The sequence below is a fragment of the Oenanthe melanoleuca genome, chromosome 2, assembly GCF_029582105.1.
Source record: "Oenanthe melanoleuca isolate GR-GAL-2019-014 chromosome 2, OMel1.0, whole genome shotgun sequence".
Classification (NCBI taxonomy): domain Eukaryota; kingdom Metazoa; phylum Chordata; class Aves; order Passeriformes; family Muscicapidae; genus Oenanthe; species Oenanthe melanoleuca.
In genome coordinates this window covers 128,719,223-128,731,643 of record NC_079335.1, presented here as the reverse complement: position 1 = coordinate 128,731,643, position 12,421 = coordinate 128,719,223, and the positions used below count along the sequence as shown (strand labels likewise).

Genomic DNA, 12,421 nt, shown 5'->3' with positions numbered 1-12,421 from the left:
AGGGTTTGTATTTGAAGAGACCTTAAAGATCATCTATCTCCAACCCTCTTCCACCAAACCAGATTGCTCAAAGAATAAGACAGCATTGACCTTGAGAAATTTGTTGTATTTTGCTTTGACTGCTTCAGTGACTTAGAAATGTGACTTGTTTCTATGCATTTCTTTCTTTCTTTCACAGTTTTAGTTTGGTTTTCTAATTTATTACTTGTTATATTCAAAATTGCTACATTTGGAGAACATTATCAGGGTTGCACAGTGAAACTAGAGTTAGCTGCATTAAGTTACATGTTCATGAGTATTTGCAAGTGTTACATACCAACATGCAGTGTGTTTTCATAGCCTCTCTTCTTTAATGGATTTGTTCTATTTGCAGCCAGCCTTTTAGCACTGTTCCATATTCATGTAGGCTGATGTCAAGATCCTTGAACTTAACAGAGCTGGATTGGGCTTGTATAGGCTTATCATGCTGCTCAAGGTTTCTTTGAAGTACAAAATTGCCCATTTTCTCTTTTTTTTTTTTTTTTTTTTTTTTTTTTTTTAATACAGCTAGAGTTTTTCCACTATTAAATCAATCTCTGCAAGCATTACTGAGGTGCAATAGAGTTAATGTTGCTTGTATTTTACAAAGGGAGAACTGAGACAGTGGAGAAATTTATATTTGCAAGACTCCATTACTTTGGGGTTAGCAGTTTGCAAGACCTGACTTTTATAATTTCATAGTGCTTTCTGTTCAGCATTCATCTGCAGAGACACCTGTGAAGTTCAATATTTTTGCAAACCAGACCTGAACTCTGAAGACAAGTCAGGCTTCTGAATTTGAGGATCATCCAAATCATCACCGTGTACAATATGTTCATTCAGCAGACCTGTCTTTTTTTGGTTGGGAGTCTAGCTCTAAGAGGAGAGTACCCTTTTGCCATAATTATGGCAGTTAGTATTATAACTGTTTTACAGTTCTTGCTCTTCCCTTCCCTTCCCATCTCTTCCCTCGACTTTGCTGATACATAAAGCAAGCCTCTCTTTCATTCAGTGGTTTCCTCTCACATATACTCCTTAGTCATAGGCAGAACATGCATTTCCCCCTGCACTGAGTCACAACTCTGACATTTCTCTGTATTTGAAACTTCTCCCACTTTTTGCTTAAAAAAGTGTTACTCGGCTCTAGGCTGATGGAAATCTTTAGTGAATTTAGGTACTGTAATCTCAGTTTCTTTTGACAATTTGAAAGCTCTGGATTTTTTTTTTTGAAAGTGGATATATTTATGGCTGCAGCAAAGGGTGTTTCCCTGACTGCATTCTCCAATGCTAAAATTCAAGCAATTATTGTGAAATGTTGTATTTTCAGAGCAAAATGTGTTATAAGTTCTCTGCTACTGTGTTCTGTAGTGACAGCAACATTTAGGCTGAAATTTTCAAAACCAGGAATCTTGGAATTGTACACACAGCAAATATGTTACTGGTTCAAGAAACTGAAGAATGAGGAAACTATAAGCTGAAAACTATGTGAACAGATTGTCAGGGGCTTTGTAACAAATGCTGTTACTAGTGCAGTTACAGTATCATCAGAAGAAATGTGGTTGTCTAAATGGTTCTGCATTTTAAGAAGTTGATGGCCTTTTCTAATATGTGAGGTCCAGAGTTAGTCATTGTTCATTCTTAACATGACCAGATTTATTTGGGCTTTTAACATCTAAATGTATAAATGGTAATTGCACCATAGTTCAATGAAATACTGCAGTCATTTGTCTTAGTCACTCTGGTGGGTCCCACAGCAATATCATTAAAAGTGAACAGAGCTTTCTTGCACCTGTGACCTGCTTTCATGAGAGTAATGTCAAGGATGTGTTTTCAATTTTTCTTATTAGCAATGTATGCAAGCTTTTAGGAAATAAAAGGCAGCATTGTGGGGAAATACATGCTGTTAAGAACTCAGTGTCCTCAGGTACTGTGTGTGACAAATGCTACAGTGAGAGCTGTGCAACAAGAGCCAGCATACAGGGAGTTGTTGAATCTGACCTTCTGATTTAGGCCACTCTAGAGCTAAGAAGGTAGAAAGTACAAGACAGTGTTAACAGTCAGAGGGAGGAGACTTGGCATAAAGGAAACCATGAGTTCTAAAAATTAATTCTTGGCTTTCAATTGCCAAAAAGTAGAAGGAGAAATTCCAACATTTTCCAGATTCAAATAGGCTTTTTGGGCTGTAAGTGCACATGTGTGTGTGTGTGTGTGTGTGTGTGTGTGTGTGTGTGTAATACATTTACTATACAGAAATACATATTTATTTTCATGTACGCTTTTAAAATGCTTTTATTCTGTACCTTATTCTTCGATGGAATGTAAAAACTCCATCTAAGGAAGTGTGTGTGGGAGTGCAAGTGATTGTTCCAAAGAAGAATGGTTGCCCAAATGTGGGTGCCAGGAAGCTGGGCAGAGTGGATGGAGCTGGCAGAAGATGTGTTTACCAGAGCAGTCCACATTTGAGGCATTAATAACTGGCAGAGAAGGATGGAACAACTCCTCCCAGACACCACCTCCTCCTCCTCAGAGCCTCCTTTGGCTCAATAACCGTCATTATCTCCTGAGCTCTCTCTGGAAGAGAATTTCTGAAGAGCTGTGAAAAACTCTGAGAATACATATCACTACTTGCACTCACAGTGTGCTTGTGCATCTGAGCTAGTTGGGGTGGTGATGACCTTCGAGTCAAAGTTGGGTGTTTCTTCTTAGGGAATGATGAAATAATGGAATGTGGCCAAGTTTCAGCAGTTTACTATATGACCCTAACAGTTAAGTCACCACTGCTCTTCATCTTTCAGTCAGGTTGAAGCAAATGTGCTTTACCTCACAGCTGGAGTAAGGTAAGAGTGCAAGCAAGGACAGGGCAGACCAGCTGGCTGCTCGAAACTGCTTCACTCTCAGGAGCTTAGTAGTCAGTACACAGCACAGCCCTTTCACAATACCTGTGCTGGTGTCATTTTTACTGGTGCTCCCTTCTTTCTGCCAGGCCATCACGTACTATGGGAAGGACGTTTCTGATGCTGTCTGTATTTCTGAGTGTGTTCAATGGGATCAGCATTGAATTACGTGGAAAATTGTTCATCTGCTTGATCACTCACTGCATAAGCCTTGCTCATGATTTAATCTGTGTGGGGTTATATTGCACTGAGAGACTTGTGATTTGCCTGAACTGTTGGGGGGATGATGTGGGAAGTACAATATAAAGCTTATTGAGAAGTGCAGTTTAGTCCACCTGCAGAATTGTCACATTTTCCTTCTGCTGTGGCCGTGTTCTTCTGTGGATGTTATCTAGGGTAGCAGTTGTACAGGGATTTAGTGCTGCTGCCCCTCCCTGAGACTGCTGGATGTTTTGAGCCCTCTGAAGGGAAGGTAGATCAGGATTAGTTACACAACAGAGGAATGTTTTGAAGCTTCTTGTGAAACCTTAGAGATGGCAGTATTGGTAATAGAAGAACTGATGCAAATCCAATGAATTGGTTATAAATTGATTTTGTAACGTTGTGAATTTCTTGAGGGGGCTGGAGGGAGTGTGAATCCTTCTGCAATCTGTGATAACTGCACTAAGAAATGTTCACTGAAAAAAAAAATTAGACTGAAAAATAGAAACAAACCCAGACTAGTGATGTTGCACCGTATGTTTTTGTTTTAGGTTTTCCTGAAAAGGTAACAGTAAAGCAACGCTATCGTCTTCTGGGAAACAGCCTCAATGTACACGTGGTGGCAAAATTGATCTCCATTCTACTTGAATAATTTAGGACCTGAAACTGATGCATATGGACTGGTGACAGAAAATACTTGCATCTTTTAGGAGAAAGCTGATGGAACCTGGACAAAAACCAGAGTTTACCAAGATATTTGTCCAGACATTTTGCTGAGCAGTTTTGTTATGTTTTTAATAACGTGCATTCATAATGGATTTGAACTGTACAGATGTTTTATTTAAATGGCAGTTTACAGGACTTATTTGCTTTATTTAAATGTTCTTATTAGTTTGCAGAATGAAAAAGAGCAGCATATGCAAATACTTCAATGAGAAAGGATAAGACTATTGTATTTTATTTTTTTGCCTTAAAACCATTTTCTAAGGGCTGTGTGAAGCTGTTTTAATTAGGTATAGAGACCAGGTTGTACGTGTAAAATATCTTCATCTTTAAATGTAAGTGATCCATTCTGAAAAGATTTACTGTATATATGATCTGAAATTTTGATGTGATTTTTGTACCTCATGAAATTATTAAATTCAGTATTTTATATACAATTTTTAAGATGTAGTGTTGTCCTTTATGGTTCTCTCATCTTCTTTAAATACTTGTAGAATTCTGGAACCCAACTGTATTTGTCTGTAATTATTTGTTTAGGTGTAACTGAATGAAAATATTTCAATATTATCACAGGTCTGACAATAATTTTCCTTTTTCTCTTCTCATATTATTCAGGATAGGATCATTGCTCCTTACCAAAGACCTATGTGTAAAGGACATTAAAAATATTTAAAAATAAAGCTTGATGTTAGGGTTCCTGTGACATAAGAGCTGGAGAAAAACTATATGAGCTTCTTCTGAAAATTTCTTCACAAATCTTGGTAGTAGTACTCGGGTTGAGAGTGTATGTTGAGGGGAAACCACTGCATGTGGCCATCCCGAGTGCCACCCCTGCACAGTGCCTCGTAGAGCTGGACTCAGTGGGTTTGTAATCAAGTCCTGTGAGTTCAGTACCTCTGAAATAATAGAGAAAATGATGGGAAAACTGAAAGCCTTCTAAAGAAGCATGTGTTCTAGTTGTTATCTTGCCTTGGGATTTTCCCATTGGTATCTAGATTTAAAACAGCTTGAGTGAGGAATAGGTGAGATGATGCTTAGTAAGATCTTTAGGGAGATTATGTTCCAGAAGACAGAAGGATTTTGTAGTTGATCATAGTTCCTGTGCACCTAAGCAGTAAGTTAAAGTTGCCAATCCTGAAAATGAACGAGTTTTCTTCCCCCTCTGCCCTTCACCCATGGGATGACAGGAATAGTCATAACTTGGTAGTACAGGAGAAAGTGCAGACCATATAGAGCAGAGCTGCTGTAGAGATACTGCAGCTACTTTCATCCTCTGTAGTCCTGAAAACAATTTCAAAATAAATTTGTGTAGATAAATCCACACCACTTTATCTTATGCTGGCTCCTGCATATTTCTTCTTCATTCAGTCTTGATTTGCATGTTACTTGTGGACTGTTAAATCAGGAAGAGCTTGGGTTACCTACTTCAGGCTGTCTGATTCTCCAGGATGTGTTGACCACTTGGGCTGGTAAAAGAGAAATGGAAATGGTTTCTCCTGAAAGTTCTCTGGACAAAACCCTAGAGAAGGATGAGGTTGGCCTCTGTTCTCACCTGGTCACTTGTAGTACTGAAATGGCAAAAAAATATTGCTGTGCTGGCTACTAAACTGCAAAGAGCAGGTGTGGTTTGGACAGTGAACCATGGTTACCTATACACACAATGGTTTTTGTGTAGATTTATCAGCCAGATCAATAACTGGTAGCTGTATGGTCTTGTTCTTGGGAGAAATGGGGTAGTATGAAGATCTGCTGCTATCTAATGTGTTCCAAACATTGGTATGAAAACAAAGGATATAAATTTGATGTATAAGTTAGAGTTTGCTTCTGCTAAACCATGTAAATAGTCTATTCATTCTGCTTCACTGCAGTAATATTTGGAAAAATATCACTCTTAATGATTAATTTTCAATTCCTTTATGTGTAGAACATATCTTAATGATTTATATGCCACTTTGTAAGTTAGCAGTGTTGAAATGTAAGTTGGAATCCAGCTAGCTGCACCTGAAACTGATGCAGTAATACAGAGCCTGTTACATACTGACAGTGAACTTTAATTCAATGTGATTGTGAATACTGTCTGTTTGCTAATTTGAGATGTTTCTGAAGGAAAAAAAATTTAAAGAATTCAAAGTTGTAAATACATATTTGTGTATTTTACCCCTGCTAACCCTGTAATACTGGTGCAGCTAAATTGGGTGACTACTGCTTATCCGTTTGGTTTGTCATTAATAAACTGGTTTACTGAGTTCTATTGGGTTGTACCTGCTTGACCTCACTTGATGATCATGTTGCTTCCTTTTCCAAGCAGTCTCCTAATCCTAAGTGCTTTGCAGCCTACATCAATTGCTGTACTTTGCAACTTCAGCTTAAGCATTTTCACAGCAATGAAATGTGATTACTAAAGCAGCTGAAAGGTGAAGAAGTAAAATCTGGAAAACAGCTTTGGAAAGGGAGGGAGATTCCCAGAATCTGATTTTTGATATTGTACCTCATTCATTTGCACATCTTAATTACTGAGTGAGGTGATGTGGTTATGTTCCCTCAAACTTGAGCATTTCCACTGAGAAAAGGGCTGTGTCAATTTTGGTGATGTTGTATTTATGTAGTTGTTTTTGAAGCTTGCAGGTTGACTTAAAAAAATCTTCCCTGTACCAGCTAGTTTGTATCTGGGGTTTCCCCATACTCATGATGAAACCTGTATAGCAGCAAAATTACTAAAATACAATTTTTTTAACACAGTATTTTTTGATGTTTGAAGTGGAGGTGCATCCTACAATGCACATTCAGTGAATGTAAGGCTCCTGCACGGAGGCTTTTTTTTCCTCTCTTTTGACTGATCCTTTCTAGAAGAATTATAAGGATTTTCAGGAATCTCTGTATTACAGTCTGGGAGAACATTGATTGTTGATAACTAATTCTTAAATTTAGAGGGGAAAGCCGATTTTGGTTTTGACAGAGACATTTCAATAGAACTCTGAACAGGCCCAATGCTTCAATGACTACAATTCTGTTTTAACAGTTGTCATATATTTCTAAAATAAATGGAAAATTTAGAAAATATTTGTAACATCTCAAGGATGAACTATTCAATTCTTAGCTCCTCCTTTGGCTCCTCTATTTGTTTGCTGTTAATACTCAAGTTTAACACTTGAATTCTTTTATAAATATTCAATTATATTTATTTTCCTTTGTAGTTTAATATATTTTGTCTCCTATGTGTTTACAACCACTTAAGTATTGTATTTTTTATTGCATGATGTTTAAAGAATATGATACAGTAAGGATTAGGAGGAGATTAAGTAATAATTGGTTAAGAGCACTAGGCATTTCTGAGCAGTCTTATGTAAAACTTGTAGAAAATTGAACTGGTCAAAGAAATATGCAAGGAAAAATAATGTGAAACCATAAAAAAGTAGACACAGAACCCAAAATTAATTCCAGTAGCCATTTTCCCTTTGCCTGTGCAAATATGTTTATTGTAGTGTTAAAACCTCATGAGGGGAAGTTTATGAAATACTGGGTAGTGATAGTATGTCAATTTGAATGTTATTGCAAAGAGCAGGACAAGATTTATATTATTTTTGTCTTCAGCTGATGTTAAGTTTTATGGAATTTATATAGCCATTAAAGAAGAGTGGACTAAGAGGGCCAGGCAGTCTGTGAAGGTAAAACAAGTGGATTGTTCTCTTTGACTTTGCTCTGTTCTGTTGATAGTGGGAGGAAGCTGGACAAGAAATCTTCTGGTAAGAGCTCTGGTAAAACAAGAAGCAGAATTAGAAGGGTTTAAATCAACTGGAACACAACACTTTTTAGTGAGAAAGTTGTTAGATCGAATGTCAGATCCAACCAGGCCACTCTGGTTGGATGCCCTTCACTAGGACCTGGAAAACTGCAGCAAAAGAGGTCCTAAAATCTCCTTCAGGGAGAAATGTCTCTGATTTTAGATGCAGGAATACATCCTGAAATCCTAGCTTCAGTGAGAGCATGTTTGTCTTGTGCTTTTGTCCATGCACTGGGCTGTTTTAATTCAAATATTTTTAAATTGCCACCTGGCACTTGGAAGCAAAGCATGTTGATGGTACTGATTTATTTTCTTATATGTAGATAACAATAAATAGTTTTTGATTAGTTCAAATGTTTGCCTGTATATATTTTTAAAAATAAACTAATCTCATTCTGCTTATAAATAATACACTTAAAATGGTATTCTTCTCAGAATTTCTTTGCCCATGTATTATAAGGTGAAGCTCGTGAAGAGAAGACTGGGCAATCTCACGTAAGAAAAATCCTTGAGAGTACTGAGGAAGTAGATTTAAGATTGAAGAAGTTCCAAAGCTGCAAATAACTGGAGGCCAGGAGTATCTAGGAGAGGTACTGTATGTGCTCACCCCTTCGTGTACCCTTCATTTCCTATCTGCTTTTGGCCACTGTTGGAGAGTGACTTGGATGATCCACTGACCTGCATAGATATTTTCTAGCCCAGGATGATGACACTTATGCTTATTTGGTATGGTGACAGAATGCCAGTATTGTAACCACATCATCAATGCTTTACAGACACAGCTCGGGCTGAGCTTCTTGTTAAAAGCCAGCAGTACAGAATAGAATGAATCTGAGGGAGATTCTGCAGCCAGTCCATTCATGGCTTTAGGGTTATTAGTGAAGAAGGGTGGCTATGCAAATGGAAGTCCCTAAAAATAACTCCAGTGTATGTTAAAGCAATTGGAATGTGTTAAAAGGACTGGAATGATCAATACAAAAGAACAAAGCCGAAACAACTGACTGGAAGCTTTTCATTAACCTAATTGCAAAAAAAGAATGAAATGGAGAACAGGAAGCATCAAAGTGGTTAGTGGTTTATAGAAACAATAATATGTAGGAAGAAAAACCAGAAAGAAAGAAGAACTAAAATAAAAGTCTCATAAGGAAAGTGAAAACTAACGTGTTAAATCTTACTTGTGATAAAGGAATCCATAAGGGGAGAATTTGGACAGTAGATCAATTTCAGCTTAAGTAGTTAACTAAATCAAGACTCTTAACTTTGTCATTTGCTATTAAAAACTGAAAAACTCAATTTCCTGGCAAGGTAGTTTAACTTCATTAGCAGCTAACTTATGAACTTCATCAATGGTGTTGAGGAAGAAGAATCTTAAACAGGTGTCAGAGGGCATAATACTGAAAATAAAAATAAATCCTTAGGAAGGGGTGTGGGAAATGGAGGTTTGCAGCAGCTACAGCCTCTGGGGAAGGTGCTGTGGCCATAAAACTCTCCAGACACTCAGGAAGGGAGAGAAGGAACTGATGATAGGGGCTTACAGGTGAGGAACAGCAAGGGGAATGTTTTTTTTTCAGAGTCACCCATGTTTGATGTAAACCCCATGGTTGTTGATTGCACAGAGCTTGTTACCAGCTTTATGCTTGATTGTCTCAGACCTGTAGGGACACATGGGAAATGTTGAGTTCAATATGGAGCTTGGTTTACACCATTAGTTTGCAAAGTTATATGGAGGTAACAGTATAACTTTATATGTTTTGTGTAACTTTTAAACACTAGAGTATTATTAGAAAGAGGAAAGGTAAAGAGGATCCAGCAAAGTGAAGAAAGAAGTACAGGGAGGTATGAGCTCAGCTGAGGGAAGACTTGTGTAAATGTCCTCTACTTGGTATTTAACCAGTAAAGGACTGGATTTAGAATTATTTGCAAATATTTAAAGTGATAACATTGAATAGCAGGGTTTGCTTTTTCTTTTTTTTTTTTTTTTTTTTTTTTTGCATCTTTGGAAAAAAAAAAGTTTTTTATTCTTCCATTAAAAGGTTAGCCAGGTTTGGATTCACACCAATTGCTGCTCTTCCTCCATTTAAACAGGTAACATTGTCAAAAGCTCATGTCATGTCCATGCATTTGAAACTCCTAGGAGTAATTAATTTCATGCATTAATTAATTAGTCCTTGGAGTAATTAATGTGTACCTTCTACACGAGCATCTTTTTGTGGCAGGCACATACTGTTGGAGAAATAGAGGAATACCACCATTTAATTTCACTCAGCTACACAAGATGGTGGTAAGTTGTAGTCCCTGCTAGTACAGGATGAACTTCAGCCAGAATTAGAGACAAACACTCCATTAGTCTTGCCAAATCTGCACACAACCTATGCTCTTTAGAGCTGTTTTCTGAGCCTTCATCTTAGGAAGGTAATAAATGACCTGTCCCAGGAGGAGAGGTTCATGCCAACTCTTCTTGTTAGAAAGAACAGCCCCTATTCTTGAGCCAGGCATTTGTATGTTTTCCATTATGTTCCTCCAAAAATGATGTCTCAATCCAATATATTACAGTAAAATTAGAAGGTGTGGACCTGTTTCTCTCCTTGAGAAGGTTTATAGATTTCTCAATTTGGCCAGCCTAAGGTGCATTCACTAGGAATAAAGAGTAAATTAACTAAAATCTGGAAGGTCTAATGAAATGGAAAATAGTGTGTCATACAAATAGGTGGGTGTCCAACCCTCTCTTTCCATCCTATAATCAGTGCATAGTCAAAATCCACTAGTCCTCAGGCCAACCTTTTCTAAGTTATAAAGCCTGCAGGAAGAGAAGGTGAATTTTTTCTTGTTTCTTGCATTATCAGCCTTGTCTTCATCCTTTATGGTTTATTGCCCACTAGTTATTGGTTTATTGGAGTTAATTAGTTGGAAAGGGCAGCCTGAATCAAAGGCTGACAGGTGGCAGAGAGGGGCAGCGCATACTCAGCATGCAAAAGAAATTAATAGAGGAGAGGAAGGATTGTGTGGGCCACAGCCAATGGCCAGGATGGAAACTGTCAACATAGAATGGACTTTGTGAAACTAAGTTCCTGGAGTACACAGACATTCAGCCAGCCTGCTATGGAGTGCAGGTGTAGTTGGCCCAGAGTTTATTCAAATTGACATCCAGCTGACAGTTACACAAACTCAGTAAACTGTTAAAACAAAAATACAATCAAAACAAAAACAGAAAAAAATGGCTACCAGACAGCCTTCAAAATCAACAGGAAGAATGTTAGTGAGCACCAGTTTAATGGACAGTGCAGGATACCCAGAGGCAGAAGGTGTCCAGTTGACCAGACAGAAACATTGATAATTTGTCCATGCTGTCCTATTCCTGAACAGAGGATTCAGATCAAAAAGCTTAATAGTAAATATAAAAAAGGTGGAGGGACAGATTCTCAGTTAATATAAAAAAAACAGCTCATGTGGATTGAATGGAGCAGTCATATTTCCAACAGCTAAGGATACAATTCTGTATTTTAATGAAAATATTGTCCCTCATGTTGGTAAAGGACAAAACATGGAAAATTCTCCTTATGTTTCACTGTTAACAGCTGATAGACTCCCTGCTGCAGAGCAGATGAACATCCAGAAAGCTGTCCTTCTTCTACTTCACCAGTAGGTACATGGGAAGGGTCTCCCATGGGTTCAGCAGGAGCTTCACCACTGCCCTTCCAGATCCCTCGGCAGCAGCAGTGACTGCTGGGGTATCTGCATCACAGCCAGTGGGAGCACAAGGGACATGGTCAGCAGGCTGGTGCTGTTCTGAATTCCAAGGTAAGTTTATGAAAACACAGATAAAAAAATATAATACAAATCTAGTTTTTGGGAAAGTGGTGGGATACAGCTGATACAGCCTAAGACTGTGGTATTCACAATGAAGATCACATTATCTGTGGCAGCACACAAACATTAGCCATCCTGACTTCACGTTCATGTTCTCCGTGTGCATGTCTCTTTTTTGAGATAACATTAGTACTTTTTGTCACCACATTCAATTTCTTCCCAGGTTGTTTTGAGCTCATAATGCTTCCATGTGTGGAAGCTGTCGAGTTCATTCAGTCCCCCAGCTCCAGGGCAGGTTCGACGTATCTGTGGGATGTCTGCAGGTGATCAGTACAAACTGGAGCAGATGAAAGACTGGGCAGGGTTAGGAAGTGCAGGAGCTCCATGGCTTCCAGGAAGGCCTGGGGCTTAAAGGATGCTAATGTTACAGCTGCAGCTGTTGCTACTCTCCTCAGTAGAGTTTTGAAATGTGCACAGCCTGAATAAAATATCTACTAAGCAAAAAGGAAAATCAAAAAGAATGGTGGTGGACCTGGACGTCAGGAAGCTCCTAGCATGAGGAAAGGAAACATACACAGAGCTCCTCTAAGCAGGGAGAACAAAGCACAGCAGTCTTGTGCAAGGGGAATATGGAGACTGTGTCAAAAGCAAAGGGGAGGTGGGACATTGAATCTCTCATGGCTTTCAGCAGCAGCAGCCTAAGCTTCAGCATCTGGGGACTGAGTCACCCTTGAGTCAGAGCAACCATATTCAGTTGAAACTGTACTTTGCTGGTGTAATCCATGGGATGCTGTTCAGTGCTGCTGACTTTTTTGTGTCATCTGCCCAGTAAATTACTGACTGGAACCTTCTCTTTCAATACAAATATTCCTTGCCAGCTACTGTGGGTTTTACATTTGGGGTTGGGGATTTTTTGGTAACAATTTAGGTCCTTTAGTGCTGCCAAATAATCTTTCCTTCGCCCCTGTGGTGCAGCATGTGGGAGAGCACTTTCTGC

At 38.5% G+C, this 12,421-nt stretch overlaps 1 protein-coding gene across 6 annotated transcripts in view; it reads left to right on the top strand.

The window, feature by feature from the left end:
• The window catches only part of TRDMT1 (tRNA aspartic acid methyltransferase 1), a 40,171-nt gene extending 35,898 nt beyond the window's left edge, over positions 1 to 4,273 (top strand). For all 6 annotated transcript variants that reach the window (XM_056485675.1, XM_056485678.1, XM_056485677.1 and 3 more), the window contains one exon: positions 3,665 to 4,273. In XM_056485675.1, the coding sequence (XP_056341650.1) occupies positions 3,665 to 3,765 (101 nt within the window). In that variant the 3' untranslated portion in view covers positions 3,766 to 4,273. The remainder of the gene's footprint in view (positions 1 to 3,664) is intronic.
• The last annotated feature ends 8,148 nt before the right edge of the window (positions 4,274 to 12,421 follow it).